Raw genomic sequence first — 19,788 nt, forward strand, 5'->3', positions numbered from 1 at the left:
CAATCGTAACTTCCTATCAAACACCTTGAAGATCGAGGCCATACATGTATTGGTAGATCGTGCGCGTGCAAATTTCTTATCACTATGTGAATTGTGCTAGAATCAGGGTGCCTAAATATCTAGACTAAGACTCCTAATAAAAATACATATTTGCACAAGAGTCAACATTTCAAGGTAATTGAGCTCCATTTTTATGATTTTTCATTTTTTTAATTTTTTTTTTGAATTTTGATTTTTCAATTTTTTTGGAATTTTTTAATTTTTTCAAAAAGAAGGAGTTCGTTTTCAATTATGGCAAATTATCGTGGTATCTACTCTATACCCCCAAACCTAAACTAAACATTGTCCTCAATGTTTCAAAATATGGAAAGAATTAAAATGCAACATATGGAAAGGGACATGCTGAGTAGAGTAAAAGGAGAGAGAATACCCGATTTCGGCGAAAGCAGAATTAAAACTCCGTTATTCAAGGCAAAAATCCAACATATTTCAGCCGAGATCATATTGGATTAGCAAAATATATACAAAAGGAACAAAAGTTTTTTTTAAAATTTTATCTACTGGATTATATACAAAAATTCACCATACACTAACAATCTAAAGAGTTGAGGATCAACCCAAAAGACAAAGTGTAGAGGTTTCAACAGCTTCACACAATATAACAGGAAAAACGCAAGTGAAACTGTGAAACAAAATGAGCTACCCCCAAACCTGGATTTTACAGAAGATATAGTTTTGAAAACAAAATCGCGCAGTTTTGGGGTTCATCATGCAAAGGTCTAGCTCAAATGAACTGTGCTAGGGACGGGCAAACATGCTAATTCCAACTGTGGTTCCTCAAAGATATTATACTTAGAAGCAAAATAGTCCAAAGGACTTGGGAAGCACACAGTTCCAAACCTAGGTTGGGAATTTTCAGAAAAATTGGTTTTACAATATTGGCACAAACCAAATCTAGGTTGGGTGGAAGGCCATCAGATTGTGACTTAGGTAGAAGAATAGGCATATCATTATCGATCAAATCAAAATCTCCTAACTCATCTACACATGTCACATCATGCTCACAATCATCAATCAAATTGGCAAGATCACAATCAGAATTATCAACATCATCAACAGTTATTCTCGTGTATCGGCACATCAGGGGAAACATCACATGAATACTAGAAGAAATATCATGCATTAAGGTCGGGGCAGAGAAGCCTAGTGTATTTGAACCCAAAGGTTCCATAACATTTTTAGTATAGACATGTTCTTCTAACATGACATCATAATCATCATCATCATCATGATGAATTTTGCAATCTAGGATAATTTTCAATCCTAAGGTCAGAGCTATTACAAGAATAAAACTCTAATTCATGAGGGTGATGATTCATATCATGTGGTGTTGTTCCTGTTTCCCTAACGGGTTCCCATTGAGGGTTTTCTCTGCAATCTCGGCTAAAAAATTCCATGCATCATCCACAGATTTATCAATAAATTCACCATTACACATAGACTCAACCATGGTTCGAGATTTAAAGTCTAGTCCCTCATAGAGGATGACGACAGTCTCCACTTCTCAATTCCATGGTGCGGACATTCACTCAACAAATCATTAAAACGTTCAAAATAGTGAAAAACAGTTTCCTCATCCAATTGGACAAAACAATTGATACTTTGACGAATAGCGATGGTCCTATGATGTGGAAAGAATTTTGGAAAAATTGATAGTGAGTTGTTCCCAAGTGGTGATTGATTGTGGTCTCAAACCGTAAAACCATTTTTGGCCCTTTCCTTTAAAGAAAATGTAAACAAACGCAATTTCAGAGAGTCTTCGTACATATGATCAGGTTGCATAGTCCGACAAATTTGTTCAAACTCCCTTACATGAGTATAGGGGTTCTCAGAGTCGAACCCTCGAAATATAGGAAGTATTTGTATCATGCTTGCATTTATTTTAAAAGGGTTATTGGTTTGAGGTAATACAATACATGATAATGGAATTTTTATTGACGGATACATGTATTCATGGAGAGCATTAGATTGGCCCATTTTGAAAAGACACAAAGCCCACTATTTGGTTTTAATGGGTTTTCAAAAATTTGGTTTTTGATGGGTTTGGATTTTTGGGAAAAATTTGGTTTTGGTGGGATATAAAAGAAATTTGGTTTAAAATTGGGAGCAAAAGAAATTTTTTTTTTTTTTTATCCTATCATAAATTAGCACAACCCATAAAAGAAAATAAAAACAACAATAAATAATTACAAGCCCATAAAAGAAAGAAAAAGAAGAAAAAGAAAAATTATTACAAGCCCAAATAAAAAAAAATAAAAAAATAAAAAAAAACAAAAATTATTACAAGCCCACAAATTATAAATGGAAGCCCACAGGTTGGGTTCCCTTAATGGGTTTAGGCTTACTTGCTTAAGCACAGCCCAGCTGCTCAGTTAGGTTGCAAAATCCCAGTTGGGCTTTGGATCATCCTAAGCTTTGGCTTTTCTGAGGCCCAGTTGGGCTTTGGTTCAGCAAAGCTGCAAGTGCACATGGTCAGTTGGCTTGGCACCAGGTGCAGCAGCTTTGGTTCAGCAACAGGTGCAACAGCTCACAGGGTTCTTGGCCTGGCACCAGCAGGAGCACCACAGCAGCACAAGAGCATCAGCGGCAGCAACAGCAACAGCAGGTGGTTCAGTTCAGTGCAAGCAGGGCAGCAGCAACAGATTTTCAACAGCACCACAGCACCACAGCAGATTTCAGGCAGCAGCAGCAGTTCAGTGGCAGACTTAGCAACAACTCAACAGGAGTTACAGCAAGCAAAATCAGCAAGCAAGCATAGGAGTTACAGCAAGCAGAGTTCAGTAACAACCCAAAAGAAAGAAAGAGCAATTGCGCCGCAACCGAGTCCCCGGCAGCGGCGCCAAAAACTTGGCAGGCTTGGAAAAGGGTATAGAATTTATCCCCGGCAGCGGCGCCAAAAACTTGGTAGGACTCGAAATGATCCTAAAAATTCTAACTGCAAGTGCACAGTGTCGGCAAGCAACACAGGGCAAGCACAGGTCAGTTCCACAGGGACAAGGGGGTGCAAGTGCTATTTTTCTTATTGTAACCAATTTCTAACTGATTACACTAACCAGGGCAGATTACTAATCATGAGACTTTAAACAAGAACAACAAAAGTGACAGTTGAAGCAAGTTCAACACTGACAGTTGAAGCAACAGCAACTGACAGTGAGGCAAGATGAATAATGGACAGTGAGTGTGTGAAACAAGTAAAGATTGTGATGTTAAGACACCACAGTGAGCATGAGGGGAAACAAACAGTGAGCAGTGAAGGTAAAACAAGTGAAAGAAAACAGAAAACAAAGCTAAACAGTTGAGGATGGAATTGTGGATGACAGGGAAGGTTGATGGCAAACTAGGGTTTAGATTCCACCTCTTAACCTAGACTAAGTCGGATATTCCAATTGCAACTAAATTATCCTCCCAAAGTACTAGCTATCTGATTAGAGCATAACTAGTCTAAGGTTTGGACCATAATCAATTAACATGGGCTGCTGCACTTTCAATCACAGGGGTATCCTAACTACAATGTATGCCTGACATACAATGTGAGAGCAAAGTGATGAGAGGTCAGAATTGTAGTCTCCTACACAGTGGAATTAAGGTTTCATCTTCACCCTAGTGGTGAATTAGAACATGAACAGAAATTGAAATTGAACTTGAAATTGCTTTGAAATGGAAATTGAAATGAAATTAACCCAATTAGGGGGTATCTCGGATGACCCAAGAACAGTTTTCTCTCTACACATCAGTTGCCTTTTATAGTTTTACAAAAAAAATACAAACCCTAATTCGAAACCCTAAAATTTTGGGGAAAATCAAATTCTCTCACCAATTTTCTGAATTAAGCTCGACCCATGCCCTGTTGATGTTCCCTCTGCTCCTCCTCAGCTCTACAGCTCCCAATTGCGTCTACTGATGCCCTAGCTTTTCTCTTTCTTATCTGTAGCACCTAGGGTTGATGCTAAGAACAAGAAAGGGAAATACTAGGGAGCTGGATGATGGTGAAGCTCGAGGTGGTGATGGAAGAGATGGTGGTGGCGTACATGGTGTTGCAGTTGCAGCTCTGCAACTGTCGGGTGGAGGAGAAAAGAAAGAAAGAAAATGATTTGGGAAGAAGAGGGTGTTTGGCTTGAGGTCGATGGGTTCGATGGCTAAGGTGTTGAGCTGGTTCATCAAACTTTGATGTCTAGCGAGGAGACGCGTTGGATGTGAAGATGGTTGGTAGATCTAACGGTGGTATGAGAGATGAATCACTTCGACCGTTGGATTGTGAAATACAACAAAGTTAACGGCGAAGATCGAGGTTAGGTGCTGTAGTGTTAAGCGAAAGTATCGAGATTTGATGAGCAGGCAAAGAAGCGACCGTAGGATCTAAATGTGATCTAATCTAACGGCTGAGAATGGAGGCGGGTATGGATATAGAAAATGGGTTTGGGTAAGGGTTTTGGGCCTTGGGTATGCCAAGCCCATATCTTCTTTAAGAACAATTCTTCCTTCTTGAGCCCATTCCTAGCTTTTTAGACGTGCGCTCCATTCTTTGCGGCTTCCTTGCGTAATTTCTTCCGGCCTTTCACTACTCTTCAGCTCTTTTCCGCTCCGCAAGTCATCCAGACTTTATTTATTACCTAAAAATGCAAAATTAAGTAAGAAAAATATTTATTCTTGAAAACAATGAAAATACAGAATATGGGATAAAATGTAGAATTAATGCGCAAAAGATGAGTTAAATGCCAACAAAAAGGGATAAATATATACAATATTTGGCACTCATCAGACTTTTCGATCAATAGTGCGAGCATAATGACGAGCCTTTGCACAGTCAAGGATAACTTTCTTCTGATTTCTGATCAAGATATTCTGAGTACCAAGGATTTTCGCCTGTCCATCAATAAGCTGGTTTATCTGCAATTGAAGGTTAGCCAGTTCGTTCTTAACTTCATTCTGAACACGAAACATATCCTTGACAGATTCACCAATCCAAGTGTTATACTCTTTTCTTTCAAGCATATTCTTCCGTATAAACTCTTGACCAGAATCACATCCTTTGAGATCATCCTCAACCATAGGGTTAACTTCTTCTTTGGGAACAGTTTCCATAGAGCTCCTTTCTGAAGAAAAATGAAACACATATAAGATTTATATATGTTCATGAATGCCCTGGCTAGAAACCCTATATTTCCTTGAGGATATATGAGCGTTCGCGGGCCGACCAAAATGGCTCTAAAGAGAGATATTGTGCAACTTCCAAAGCGTCCACCATCCCGAAAGATCAAAAGTGACAGAAAGAAAAAGAGATTATAGAATATCATTACAACAAGGGATATACAACCTAGAGAAAAATATAGCACAATACTTGAGCATCTCTCAAATCCTCATCCTTGTATCTCTCAAGTTAGACGCAAGGATAGAACATTCTGCTGCTAGATAGCAGAGGGAAACATAGTCTCACCATAGGTTCTCAGAGAATAGTTGTAATTTTCTCTAGGATATCTTATTCTTATCCTTTTACCATAGCTTCCAGGAAAAATGGTGTGTCTCGCAGTCTTTATGGGAATCATAAGAGAGAAACCTTTCTGGTGACAAAGTCTAGGACCTCTAGAAATAGGTTCTAGGGGACTTTCCGAAACTCGTCTCCACACACTAGACTTAGATTTATCAGATTCGTTCTTATAAGTACAGGACATACTTTCATTGGTAGCACGAGAATTTACAAATGTCATGTAATGATTTCTATGAGAGAGATCATTTTTATAAGATGCCTGGTTTCCTGTGAAAGGGACCTTCACCGTAGTAGTCGTCCGACTATTTACTCCATTGACAGTAGAAAGAAGCAACTTGTGAAGTTCAGAAACACGTTTCTTTCTAGAAAAACAATGTATAGCATAGTGATTTCCTTTTCCACGGAAGGTACATATTCGTGGAGGAGAAGCAAAAACTGGTACTTGTTTAAACTTCATAGCCACGGAGAAGATTGTAAGTTATGAGAACTTTTCTTGACACAATCTTCTTCAGGAGAGAATTTCATTCTGTACAATAACTCATGAGAATTAATTTGTGCATAAGAATTTTTCTTTAAAACAGAGTTTTCCTTTTCAAAGGATTTGTATTTTCCATGGGCTAAGACAAGCGATGCTTCAAGTTTATCCTTCTCAACACGAAGTTTGTCTAGATCGGACGAATGCGTCTTGATCAAACAATTTTCTCTAATTGAGCCTTCTTTGAGCAGCTTTTCAAGATCACAAATCTTTTGACGCTGTATATTGTTTTCTTGAAGAAGTTTCTCAATTTCCTTAGAGAATGACCCTATAATGTTATAGAGTACTTGTTCACGATCAATAGACTTTTCGAATTCATCCATGAGTTGTACATGATCCTTGAGATCAACAAACTCTGTAGAATTTTTTGAAATTCTGGTGAGCTCCATTTTAGATTTTTTTATTATGTCCAAAGTCTCATTGGAGGAAGAATGATTAACACAAGATGACACATTCTTCTTACCTCGGGATTCGGAAGAATAATCTAAGGAGTGACCCTTTGAGGTATTTCCGAGACACTTGACAAAGTTGACAGCTTTAGGAAGCATTTTGGTATGCGTATGAGATTTTGTCCACAGACTCAGATTGCCACAAAAACAGACTTGTTAGGTCTTAAACGTGTTTGCCTGCTCTGATACCAATTGAAAAAGCGGGGGTCTAACAAAACCACCTAATATTTCGCTTAGCAATCTGTATGGACTAACTCCGAAATACTTTTCTAGAGAATCAACTAGATAGTCAGACTCAATCTAGATAAAAGTATCTCAAGGAATTAATATCTCTCTCTTGATTTGATTTTTACTCAAGCTAAAAACAATAGCGCATCTTTATCAAATACAAGGAATACTTGGACGGTACCAAAGACCAATGTCCAAGGATCAATCAATATCAATTAACAACCAAAGGTTGGATTTCCAATTGATGATCACGAACGTACAACCTGTATTATTTCAATTATATAAAATATAATGCGGAAAAGAAATAACACAGAAACCAGAAATTTTGTTAACGAGGAAACCGCAAATGCAGAAAAACCCCGGGACCTAGTCCAGATTTAATACACACTGTATTAAGACGCTACAAACACTATCCTACTCCAAGCTAACTTCGGACTGGACTATAGTTGAACCCCAATCAGTCTCCCACCGATCCAAGGTACAGTTGTACTCCTACGCCTCTGATCCCAGCAGGATACTACGCACTTGATTCCCTTAGCTGATCTCACCCACAACCAAGAGTTGCTGCAACCCAAAATCACAGACTTGATAACAAACAGATCTGTCTCACATAAAATTTCACTTTTGAGACAATTTTTTTGGTCTTAAATAGTTATTATTAAAGACAAACTAAATTGACACAAAACATCCGTTTTTTGAGATAATTTTATTGGTCTTAAATAGTTATTATTAAAGACAAATTAAATTGACACAAAACTATCGACTTTGAGACAATTTAATTGGTCTAGAATAGTAATCATTAAAGACAAATTAGTTTGTCCTTGAATTTACATTTTTGCGACAAAAAATTTTCCCGCAAAAAAGTGCCTTTTGGTGGCAAATTTTTTGGTCATTAAAATACCTTTCGCAGACAATTTTATTTCGTTGGTGAAAGAGACTTTTGTTGACAATAACTTTTAGTTGTTAATTAATTTTTCTCGTGACCGTTCATAATTTTGTCCCGAAATACTTTCCCAGACGGGGTATTTGAGACAACTTCGTGACAAAAAAAATCAATCTCGGAAAATATTTCGAGACAAAAACAGGGGATTTCCTGACAAATTTTTTTTTGACACTAAATCAACGTTTTCTTGTAGTGGATTTAGATTCAAGCTAATATTTCTCAACCGTTAGATCGAAAACTTAACTTGTCATACACACTTGGGTAAATGTTTACTGGGTTTGTGGAAACCATGCCCAAACGTGTACGTGTATGATGGTTCAACATAGTAACCCAAAAGGTTGGCCATATGAGCATTTCATATCAACCTTGTTCTTCTTCACCATAACTAGTTCAATTGACTCAAATGAACTAGTTAAAGAGTTGTTCAATTGCTATGAGATCTTATGTAACTACACAAGACACAATTGAAACAAAGATGATTCGATTCGATTGAATCGTCTTATGAACATTATAGCCACGGTTTGCATAAAGCATTCCTTAGTAATTTAATGTTTCATGTTCAGAGCACATCTGTAGATCATAACCTCTTAAGTTCACAAACAAGTTCGCGGACTTAAGTTAATCGGTTGAGTTTTCCAAAATCAGCAGAAATTCTCGGAAAGAGAACTTCCGCCAGTTCGCGGACTGGGTTTGCGGACTTAGCACACAAACGAGTTTTGGAAAATCCAGCAGAAATTCTCGGTTGAGAATTTCTGACAGTTCGCGGACTGGGTTCGCGTACTTGGCAAGCCAATTCCACAATCCTCCCGATTTCTCTTGATCAACAAAGTTCGAAAACTTCGGTTCAAGGAATACATGGTTATGTAATCTAAACTCTCATTTCAATCATTGAGACATTCTCAGAGGACACTATGTAGCCGTTATTCACAGACCGATTCACGTCAGAGCAATTCTCAAAGTGATTGAAATTTTTTGTGACTTTCGTCACTAGGTGAAGATAAACTTGATCAAAGTGAAACGCTTTACCAACACACGATTTCGAGATAAAAGATAAGCAATGAATGCTCTGCTCGAAATGTCAAATGTGTATGATCTAGTCTATATAGCATACGACTTTTGTCTCATAAGAAGTAGGAGATAGAATAGATAGACTTTTGAGTGATAGATAAGTTCAAGTCTCCACAAACCTTTTTGTTGATGAAGTTCCACGGTTCTTTGTATAGATCTTCGTCGTTGTATGATGAATCGCCATGAAGTACTTGAGCTCAACTACACTTTTCTATCCTAGTTCGAGACTTAGCTATGTAGGCTAGAAATCAAGACTTATAGTTTTGATCACTAACATTGATAAACATGCTTGAGATAGCAACGCATGCGAGGTCGACCGAGCTATGCTCTAACAATCGTGTTTTTTGAGAGTTGTTCAAATGCCAATTATCTCATAGAAATAATTCTAATGCATCTGAAAGTATTCGACAGGGTAAGTACGTGTATTGTACTTGTTCGTGGATATTTTTGCCATAGTACGTGTACCGGGTGTTTATGGGTAAAAACTAATTCTGCTGGAAATGGTAGATTTGGGTGTGTCGCCGAGAAACGAATCTAAACCCTAAACAAATGCACTGCACGGGAGTACTTTAGATTCGAGAGATCAATCTGTACAATTCTGGCTTAAACCAAGAAACGGCCGTTCCAGACTTGCTTGGGTCACAAAGTGAAGGAGAAGGGCTGATCTTAGGGAGGGAAGCGAAGAAGGTGTTGAGATCAGAATGGTTAACTCTGAAGGTGTGGCCATTTTATGACTTGTATCAGAATATGGAACTGGCTTGCGGAATGTAAGCTATCAGTTCTTTGTATTTTTCTGGATACTTGTGTTGTTAACCAAAACTCTATTGTCGGTCGAATAGGTTGAAAACCTATTTATACAAGTCATTGAGCACTCTGATCTTGTATGAAATGGAGATAGCTAAGTAGTGGAAAACTGGGGTTGTGTAGAAGCGGTTTACCATCACGTTCCCATTGTGAGGGCAAACTGGTCAGCCTTACACCCACTATATCTACTTTGATTGATTTACGTACAACCTGTGATATTTCAATTATTATAAAGATCGATAATATAATGCGGAAAAAGAAATAACATAGACACCAAAAATTTTGTTAACGAGGAAACCACAAATGCAGAAAAACCCCGGGACCTAGTCCGGATTTGAACACCAAACTATATTAAGCCGCTACAGACTCTAGTCCACAATCAAAACTTCGGACTGGAATGTAGTTGAGACCGAAACCATCACTACATTCGCGCTCCTTACGCCTCTGGAATCCCGGTAGGATTCCGCGCAATTGATTCCCTTAGATGACGACTTTTATAGACTAAGAGTTGGTTTAACTTAATTTATGAATTTAAACCAATCCACCTCCCACATATAAGCCTATATGTGATTTCCGTTCTAATCAAAGATCAAGGTGAGGTATGAAACTGATTGCAATACACAAATTCTAGCAAACCTCAAAATCCGGTCTTATGACTCCCGAAGAGAAGCCTAGATTATTATTCACCTCAAAAGTATAAACTTGTGGAATCACAAAGTCTGAGATGAAGAAACTTGTGATTTCTATCTATCTTGTTTGTTGGAGAAAGCTCAACAATCAAAACATTATCAGGATACACGAACTATCAAGATCAAAGTAGTTGGACCTGGCTTCACGAATCCCTAGGTAAAGTTTTTTTAATTTTCAAACCCTAAAAGGGTTTGAAGGAGATGACTACTCGAGTTTACAACTAGGACACACAAGAATAATGTCAGGGATTCAAAGATCCCCAATTGTTAGAGGTTCTCCTTATATATACTTTCAAGGTCAAGGTTGCTTTGGATTTAATCTAAGGTAGCTTTGGAATAAAGCCACCAATAATCATCGTTAGATGAAAAACTTGACTTTGAGATTTACATAGCAGAATATACACTCTAGATAAGATGGACCATAACCAAACCGTGTACAATGACTTGTACATGAAAGGCTAGCCGAAACTAGCCAATTGAATTATATGCTTAACCATTTTCATATAACACTTTAAGACTTTAATCCTGAGTCACACTTGTGATAAATCATGTCTATATAGTGTTTTTGGAGAGTTGTTCAAATGCCGATTATCTCATAGAAATAATTCAAATGCATCTGAAAATATTCGACAGGGTAAGTATGTATACCTGGTACATATAATGTACTTGTTCGTGAATATTTTTGTCATAGTACGTGTACCGGGTATGTGTACCCTTAAGACAAAAACGGGTTAAGGAATTCACAAATCTTTTTCGGTTTGCATACTGGGTATGTGTACCTTTATAGCTTCGAAACCAACAGATCTTTTCCGGTTTGCATACTAGGTATGCGTACATTCTTGGCTCACGGGTCAACGGAATTTTTATGGTATGGTTACCGATATGCATACCAAAAAGTCGTTGCCGAACTATAGCTACACCATTACGTGTATTGGGTACATGTACTGCATCTACAAACTTGTAACAGTTCTTCCAGTATGTGAAATGGTATATGTACTGTCTTGTATCCAAATTAACAGTAGTTCTATATCTCTCTAATAATCAATTCAAAACATTCCCGAATAACATTAATGACACATACCACTAATCCAGGCTATTTTCAAATGATTAAATCTTGAATCATAATTTAGGTCATAAACAATAAATTGTTAATAACCAAAACTCATCAAGTATGAACAAATGTTCTTAACATTAATATTAGTCATATTTCGAGAACGATATTCAAGATAAACTTGACTCGAAATTTCTATAATGCATGTACTGTCTAATTTAGTCATGCGACAGTGTCTCATAGATAGAAAGGTGAAAACTTGAGAAATAGGTGGTTCAGTTTTCACTTACCTTTTGTTGAAGAAGCTCTCCAGAGGTTTGATTGATCTTCTCCTTCAAACGGTAGAACGCAATGATATCCGATACTCAACTACACACTTTTATCCTAATCCGAGATTTGACTAAATGTGGACTAGAATCAAGATATTGTTTTGATCAACTAAATTTGACAACAAGCTTGAGATAACAACACTTGTGAGTTCGACCGAGCAATGCTGTAACAAACATAGCAATTGTTGGAGAGGTATTCTACCATATTAGAACCTCAAGCCTTACCAACGATCCAAAAATAGCTCTCAAACTGGATATACAGAAAGCCTACGACATCTTAGATTGGGATTCATCAAAACTGCATTCACCAAGCTTGGATTTCCATCAACCTTTATAGATTACATTATGTCATGTGTAACAACTGTTATATATTCGATCAACATAAATGGTATACCACATGGATACATCAACCCAACAATCCCATATTTTCATAATATATGCAAAAATCCTATCTACAAATACGGGAAACCTCTAAAGTCAAAAGCTAGTTCGAGGAATCAACATATCCAAAAAGCACCACTCATTATACATTTAATGTATGTTGACGACCTTCTAATCACCTTCAAATCCTCCGATCAGGCGGTAACCTACAAATCAAGAACCTACTTCATTTTTATGGTATTTCGGCGATCCAGGTAATTAGTAATTCCAAATTTGTAATTATCCATCATCCGAGATTGAACCCGAAAAAGGTGAGTAATTTACAACAATTCTTCCATATGTCGACCACATCAAATCCCCTTATCTATCTAGGAGTCTAATTCAAGCAACGAAGAGCATCTAATCACACCTTTGCACCTCTCGTCCAAAGACTAGCACGAAAAATAAAAGGATGGATGACAAAATGTTTAACTCAAGAAGGAAGACGGATGCTCACTAAAACCTCTCTAACCCCCACCTCGAACCACATTATGCAAACACAAAAAAAACATCAATTTCCACAAACAAATAGAAAGTATCACCGGGAATTTTTTTGGGGGACATGATTCTTTAGTTAAAAAGGTTCATCATATTGGTTGGGATAAAATAACAAAACAAATATCCGAATGAGGGCTAGGCGTAAGAAAAAGCAGTGATCATAACAAGGCTCTTATAATGAAAAGAATTTAGAGCTTGCATGAACAACCTAATTCTATTTGTGGAAGTCTTTTTACTGAAAAATATCTTACGCATCAACCAATTCTACAAGGCATTGATACCATACCACCTTCCTCCAGCGCTAAATGGAGACAATTGGCATCCATCGTTCTTATCATGCAGCAACTGATATTTCATCATATTGGGGATGGGTTATCAACACCAATAGTAGCCAACTAGATTCCAAACTCCCCAAAACTGGACCCGGCACAATGTTATCCTATCCTCAGGGTAGCTGATATCATTGATCCAATCTCTCATAACCGGATTCAGGAAAAATTAAACACCTTTCCCAATCTTGAAGGCCAAAAAATCATAAACATCCACCTCCTCCAAGATACCCCCGAAGACAAAATTATCTGGCCACACTCAAAATCTGAAAAATACACTACTTCATCGGGATACAAATGTCTAACCCGCGGTCAACCTTCTCGAACCCCACTCCCACTTACCAAATTCCTATGGACTTTACCGTGCCCACCAAAAATTCAACTTTTCTTGTGGAAAGCAATCAATGAAGGTCTACCAACCATCTGTCTCCTACATCACATCCATTTGACCAACTCAAACATTTGCCCCAAATGCAACATTGATCTGGAATCAGTGACTCGCCCGCTAATTCACTACACAATTGCGAATACATCTTGGAACATCTTACTCACTCTGCTCTCAACCACACCAAACTCCAACTATTAACGCCTCAAACAACCATTTTTCAACTTCTCTGTCATCTCCTCCTTCTGTTTTCTACTCTGGACCTTATGGTAATTGGCTAGGAATGAACTAATATTCCGACAAATGCAATCAACACCAGAAGAAATCTTAGCTTGGGATCAAAAACAACATCAAGAGTTCTCCGCGACACAAGAATCCTTACCTCCGGTGCTACCAGGAGATTCATTGATATACATCCAATCAAGAAGCGCCAAAAGGATCTCCACAATCTCGGTAGGATGGTCCACCTCGAACATGAATTGGATTAAGATTAACACAGATGGGCCAGACAGGGGTCACCCAGGTTTCGCAGGTGCAGGTTTCATTTGAAGGGACTCCTACGCACGAACTGTAATGGCTTTAGCTCAACCTTTAGGAATTACGACTGCCTTAATTGCAGAAACTTGGCTCTTCTTTTGGCATCAAGAACAGCAACAGAAAGGCAATGGCCAAATGTTCTCTTTGAGACAGACTCAGAGAACCTTCTGTTCTTCATCACATCCTCAACTACAGAAAAGCATAGAATACGACCGACCCCACATGCTGCTATTCGACACAACTACAGAAAAGGAAATCAATGCAGATGGCTTGGCCAATCATGCGGCAGATGGCAGTCAACTAGGAAAATTTTAAATCAAAATTGGGGAATCCCGGTTTTTATTAGTCAATTTGTTTTTCACGATTCCGTGGGTACCACATACCCACGTCAAATTGTAACCTAGTCTCCTAGTAATAATGACAAGATGCATGCTTCAAAAAAAAAAATAGGTCAAATTGAAAAAATAAAAGTATCAATTTTCCGGAAACGGGGAGAATATCATTTTGGCTTTCCTATAAATAAATCCTAGTTAGCCACTGTGTAGACTAGAGCCAACACTAAAGACAAACGCTATGAATCAGACGAAAGTATTCAGTATTCCACAGTATAACTGTACGTTACCCAACTCTACACCGATATGGTTGTACGTATTAATTCATATCCGTAGCATGTCGTTGTAGCTTTATGACTGCACAATGTCAACTGCATTTAGTACAATAAAAGTCTGGGAAAAAATAAACTGGGTACATCGTACACACAGTGTGTCCACCCTATCCCCATTGATCCCTCATGAGTTTGGGGGCTCAATTTTTAGGTGCAGCAATTGTTTTTCACAAAATTTTGTGTTTTTGGAGTGCAGGGTCATATATTCCAAATCCTAGATAAGGAAACAGAAATTTGAATCCGAAATGAATAGATGTATCTCCTCATCCTCATATGCTCATCATGCACGTCTTCTCCTTATGAATGTTTTTTTGGTTCTTGCTGTATTTACCATGAGTTATAGTTGTACTAGTTCAGTGACAACCCTGCAAGAGAGTAACGATATGGACCAACCTCCGGCGATATTTGTTTTGGGAGATTCCTTGGTTGATCCTGGAAACATTAACTACGTTAATCCGCTTAAAAATAATAACTTCCCATATGGAATTGATTTTCCTACCGGGAAAAGATTTACAGGTCGTTTTTGCAATGGAAGAACAGTTATCGACATCATAGGTAAGAATGTATTTTGTTATTTTGTAAAAGTTGACCATTAAGTGATCATTTGTCCATGTTTCGAGCAGGAGAAGAGTTGGGAGTGAAAGATTACATTCCTCCTTACTTGGATCCAACAACAGTTGGAGATGTCGTTCTCCGGGGAGTCAATTATGCTTCTGGTGGTGCTGGAATTTTTAACGACACTGGCGCTGTCTTTGTACGTAGTTCATAAGCTTTATTTAATGACGGATCTCTTCGATATCATGTTGTCCTTCTAATGTTAAAATTTGAGCAACGTTTTGATTATACAGGGTAATCGGATTAACATGGATGCACAGATCGATTACTATGCGAACACAAGGAACTACATAATCTCGAATATCGGTAGTGGTGGTTCTAAGAAACTTCTTAACAAAGCTCTCTTCTTTGTGATAGTGGGTGCCAATGAATTCATTGATAACTACTTCACTCCATTTTTCTCAATACCTGAGCAGAAGTTGGTTTCCCCGGAAATGTTTGTTGATTCAATGATCTCAAAATTCAGACTTCAACTAACAGTAAGATGAATTAATTAATCCTTTCGTTTACGGCATTAACACCTGATAGTTTTTGTTTTATTCATTTTTCTGGTCACTATATGTAGAGATTGTATGAAATGGATGCAAGAAAGATTGTGGTTGCAAATGTTGGACCTGTTGGTTGCATTCCAACAGAAAGAACTTTGAATTACAGATGGTACGCAATTGGTGATGATTCTTGCAGGAGTGTGATGAATAATGCAGCAATGTTATTCAACAAGAAACTAAAGAGCCTAATCATGGAGTTGAACTCAAACCTTGTTGGATCCAAATTTGTATATGGAGATAGCTACAACATGCTTTCTCATATTACTACTAACTATAAATCCTACGGTATGTAAGTAAGCTGGACATCTTATGTTTATTTGAGGTTAACTACTTGTTAATGAGTATTGATTTTGTCTGTCTGTCTTTGTAGGTTTTGAGAATTATAAATGTGGGTGTTATAATGTACTTCTGGATCCAACTCAAGGATTGCACTACCCGGAGCCATTAGTTTGCGAGGACCGGTCCAAGTATGTATTTTGGGATTTTGCTCATCCAAGTGAAGCTACTAATCTCATTTTAGCAAAGATGTTTCTCGACGATCATGGTTCTAGATACACATATCCAATGAATGTTCGCCAACTCTACTACTCATGATTTGTTTCTGGAAGATTGTGAGTGAGTTCAAGCCTTCCATCCGTTGCAAATGCTTTGAATCTATTTTTATAGCTTGTTTTCAGAGATTCAAATACGCTGTAGTCCAAAGTAAAATTTCTTCAGATTCGCTACTACTTCGATACTCACCTCTTTTTCATTAATATACTCACTCTGCTTGTAATTTTTAAGTGTGGAATCGACGATAATATTTATATCATTACTTAGAGGAATCCACGATAATATATATATCATTACTTGATAAGTGTGGTACATATTACAACCCTTAGATTGTTGTCTCAGTTTCTTATCACTACTAAGAGTAAAAACTATACGTAGAGGAATCGACGATAATATTTCGTAACCCTCCTATTGTTGACGCAAACATCATAAACATTCCCACAACTATGCATCCCTGTAATTATGCAAAAAAACAACAATTACTTGTTAGCGTATTTCCTTCAACACTGAACTGCAAAGCCGAAAAGTGTGAAGTTGTTAAGTAATTTACCCAATTAATAAACCATGACCGACTGAATATTCTTGGTTTCTTGATTGCCAGCCACATTATACATGGAAGCTGCATTAACATCACACAATTAAATTAAGATCGCGTTACCAACAGCAACAGAAAATTAAGATATGTATGACTACAAACGTACGAAATAAGATGTTGGGGCGAAGCCGAATCCTCCAAAGAATCCAAGAAGGTCACCAAAAAATGGGAATGTTACACCAAAGAACAGTGTAAGACCTGTAAAGTGAAAAAGTAGGTATCATTTTCAGAATACTACTGTTGCTGTAAGTAATTTGGTGAAAAACAAAACTAGTAATTTCCTCCTCACCAACGTAAGTAGATCGAGTGACAAGTCGAAGTGGGAATCCTCGCTGAAATTTGAGTCGTTTCACGAATATATTCTCGATCATGTCAAATACTGGCATGGCATACACCTGCAAGTCAATTGCATCTTAATTACTTAGGAATTACGGCATAATTTAGGCGCATAGACATCAATCCTGCCAAGTTATGACCTCGGATTTTACCTGGTAGCTACCGATGACATGAATGACAACCATCATGTTAGCAGCGGCTATAAGCCATTCTGGTCGTTTTAAGGCTAAAAGCAGGTTATCTTCCACATCTTGCCCAAATGCCCAGTAACCAATCATAGCAACGGGGAAGTAGCAAATTGCTGTAATAAAATACGCAGTTCTTGCACCTTTCCACATCGGTATTTTGGAAGGTTTACTGGGAGTTGACGGAATTGTAGCCTGAATTTCAAGAACAACGGCATGACCAGCAAATGCGAAAGAGATCTGCCCCAATGCGTTGAACACCCTAAACATGTTATCAGCCGGTGTGGTATTTTTATACCCGTAGCTCACATTATTAACTTGACCTTTGCTCAAGCACGCCACCCAAGATATTGTTGAATAACTGCAGCCATGAATTCACAGTAAGAAACAACTAAACAATCCAACTTAGTCCTCCTACTAGGGGGATGACATGTAGCAGAACGCCTACATACATAAAAAGAATACCTGAGTGACATAATGGCGGCCGCTAAGGAAACACCGGCAACGGAATTGAAATTGGGAAGTTGAGAGAGGAACAAATGAATGGAACCAAAGATGCAAATCCAGTAAGACTGTTTAAGCCTGGTGCAATCGGTGCAGGCGATCTCCATGAACTTCTTGAGACACTTTCCTCCAGTCACCATGTACACTATATCACAACCTACCTGCACTATAAGCTGTTGTGGTAGAACTACCCATGGTCCTAGTTTCGGTCCAAAGGCATGCTGACCGAGTTGGTAGTAACGATCGAAACGAGTCCCTCCAGGAACAATTTCATGAAGCTCTATCATTTGCCAAATTGTGAACAAGGTTATGCACCATGACAGTACTAAAATGAATGTTCCTGGACCCCTGTATATTCATGTGAACAAAAAAGCTGTTAGCTACACCTAACAGAAACAGATCATCACATAAGCTCAAAAGTGTGTAAATTTTGTGTATGCATGTGTGATAAATAGGTATACCATCCCAAGTAGGCCATGGCATTAGGCAAGCTGAGAACACCAGCACCAACCATGGCAGTGACAGTGTGAAAAGCTGAATACCACCATTTTGCTTCACGGGGAGGACCCTGATCTTCCAACTCTTCATTTTCTCTTGCCCACTCTTTTAATTCGTATTCACCAACTTCCTGCAAAATGATTCATGCATCTTTAATCAGTCATTTTAAGAATTGTATGCAGTAAAATACTCCATCTCTGTCTCAAACACATACACACCTTTGGAGGAGGAGGGGGTGGAGACTGCTCTGAGACCATATCTGCAGATCACTCCAACTAATTATGATGAAAAGTGGGAGAGAGGCAGTATAGCTATTACTGAAGAAAGAAGGTTAGAGATGATGATGTATTTATAACATTGCTGGTGGTAGTTGATTGAGATGCTTATCATCTTTCATCATCATAACCTTTAATCAAAAGACCTGACATTCAACCACAAGTCTAGGCTCTCCCTGGAAGTTTCTAAATTGACACTAATTGTATTTTCTAATTACAACATTAGTATAGTGAGAAACAATAGAATGCTAAGGTTAAAGAGGTAATCTTACAGAAAATGATCCTCGACAACATCACCAGATCAGTCAGTTCTTGGGAACACGTGTTTATCTACTTTCTTTTCTGCCAACGTACATAAGATGAAAAAAAAATTATCCGGTAGGTAAAAGATTTGGCGCTGAATCCTTTTGTTCTTGGGTATAGAGCTGTCAATTTCTAACCCGGCCCGCAGGTTGGACCTAGTTTGGCTTGTTTTAATCCAGCTCGGCTTGGCTTATTGTCTAAACAAACCGGGTTAGGGTTGTCATATCTAGCCCTAGTAAAAACAAGCCGGGCTGGGGTGAACCCGCGGGTTACCCGCCAACCCGTCAATTTCATGTGAGTTACTAATTTAGGAATTTTAAGTTACTAATTTAAGAATTTTAGGGTTTTGTGTTAGAAATCAAAGTTCATATTTCCTTAAATGATTTAATACAATCCAAAATTCATTTGTTTTAGGGTTACGGAGTAGTGATCTCTCTGCCCACTAAATTTTTTATACATTTAAGTGATTTTACGTTTCAACCACCCGATTTAACAAGCCAACCCGCAACCCGTTAGAGCCAACCCGTCTAGGGCTAGGGTTGGGGTTTTTGGCTTGTACATGAATAGTACTAGGGCTAGGGCTGACCCTAACCCGTCCATGGCTTGTCAAGCTAGGGCCGGGTTGACCCTAGCTTGCCCCGTTGACAGCTCTACTTGGGTAGGTATAGATTTGGGGCGGACAAGTTTCAAACTCAGAACACTAATATCATCACCCAATGATTTTACAATTGTACTACAGTGAATTTGAAGCTACTTTTTTTACTCACTTACATCTGAATTTGGACGAAAAATGATAGTAGTAAACACGTCACCTACTCATGCTTTCAAATTTTCATATCGAAAGTTGTCATCCAACAAAATTTTTGCTTAATGATGATTATAATATTTGCGTAGAATCACATC

General features: G+C 38.1%; 2 protein-coding genes across 3 annotated transcripts; one reads left to right on the top strand and one right to left on the bottom strand.

Moving 5' to 3' along the window:
• The first annotated feature begins 14,621 nt into the window (after positions 1-14,621).
• Positions 14,622-16,278, top strand: LOC113281999 (GDSL esterase/lipase At4g16230-like). 2 transcript variants are annotated; one of them, XM_026530909.1, is made up of 5 exons: positions 14,622-15,029; positions 15,098-15,228; positions 15,323-15,568; positions 15,655-15,922; positions 16,008-16,278. In XM_026530909.1, exons 1-5 carry the CDS (start codon positions 14,720-14,722, stop codon positions 16,229-16,231), a joined length of 1,179 nt encoding a protein of 392 aa, XP_026386694.1. In that variant the 5' UTR covers positions 14,622-14,719; the 3' UTR covers positions 16,232-16,278. The 2 variants fall into 2 exon arrangements, with proteins under 2 accessions (XP_026386694.1, XP_026386695.1); XM_026530910.1 differs by having other exon boundaries at positions 15,655-15,926; positions 16,008-16,093.
• A 134-nt stretch (positions 16,279-16,412) lies between these two features.
• On the bottom strand, positions 16,413-18,671 carry LOC113281997 (lysine histidine transporter-like 6). Its single transcript, XM_026530908.1, has 8 exons — positions 18,526-18,671; positions 18,271-18,437; positions 17,771-18,157; positions 17,273-17,666; positions 17,074-17,179; positions 16,891-16,982; positions 16,740-16,808; positions 16,413-16,643 (listed from the first exon to the last, which is right to left on the bottom strand). The coding sequence occupies exons 1-8, from the start codon at positions 18,562-18,564 to the stop codon at positions 16,545-16,547; spliced, it is 1,353 nt and encodes a 450-aa protein (XP_026386693.1). The 5' UTR covers positions 18,565-18,671; the 3' UTR covers positions 16,413-16,544.
• Positions 18,672-19,788: the final 1,117 nt, after the last annotated feature.

This window comes from Papaver somniferum, chromosome 5, assembly GCF_003573695.1.
Source record: "Papaver somniferum cultivar HN1 chromosome 5, ASM357369v1, whole genome shotgun sequence".
NCBI classification, from domain to species: Eukaryota; Viridiplantae; Streptophyta; class Magnoliopsida; order Ranunculales; family Papaveraceae; genus Papaver; species Papaver somniferum.

What these genes read in the sequence shown, in the direction of transcription:
- LOC113281999 (XM_026530909.1), top strand. Translation starts at nt 14,720, where the DNA reads ATGAATAGATGTATCTCCTCATCCTCATATGCTCATCATGCACGTCTT. An exon ending in ACGACACTGGCGCTGTCTTT is followed by an intron (nt 15,229 to 15,322) that starts GTACGTAGTTCA and finishes TTGATTATACAG; the next exon opens with GGTAATCGGATTAACATGGA. An exon ending in AATTCAGACTTCAACTAACA is followed by an intron (nt 15,569 to 15,654) that starts GTAAGATGAATT and finishes CACTATATGTAG; the next exon opens with AGATTGTATGAAATGGATGC.
- LOC113281997 (XM_026530908.1), bottom strand. Translation starts at nt 18,564, where the DNA reads ATGGTCTCAGAGCAGTCTCCACCCCCTCCTCCTCCAAAG. An exon ending in ATGTCATCGGTAGCTACCAG is followed by an intron (nt 17,180 to 17,272) that starts GTAAAATCCGAG and finishes ATTGACTTGCAG; the next exon opens with GTGTATGCCATGCCAGTATT. An exon ending in TCGCCCCAACATCTTATTTC is followed by an intron (nt 16,809 to 16,890) that starts GTACGTTTGTAG and finishes ATGTTAATGCAG; the next exon opens with CTTCCATGTATAATGTGGCT.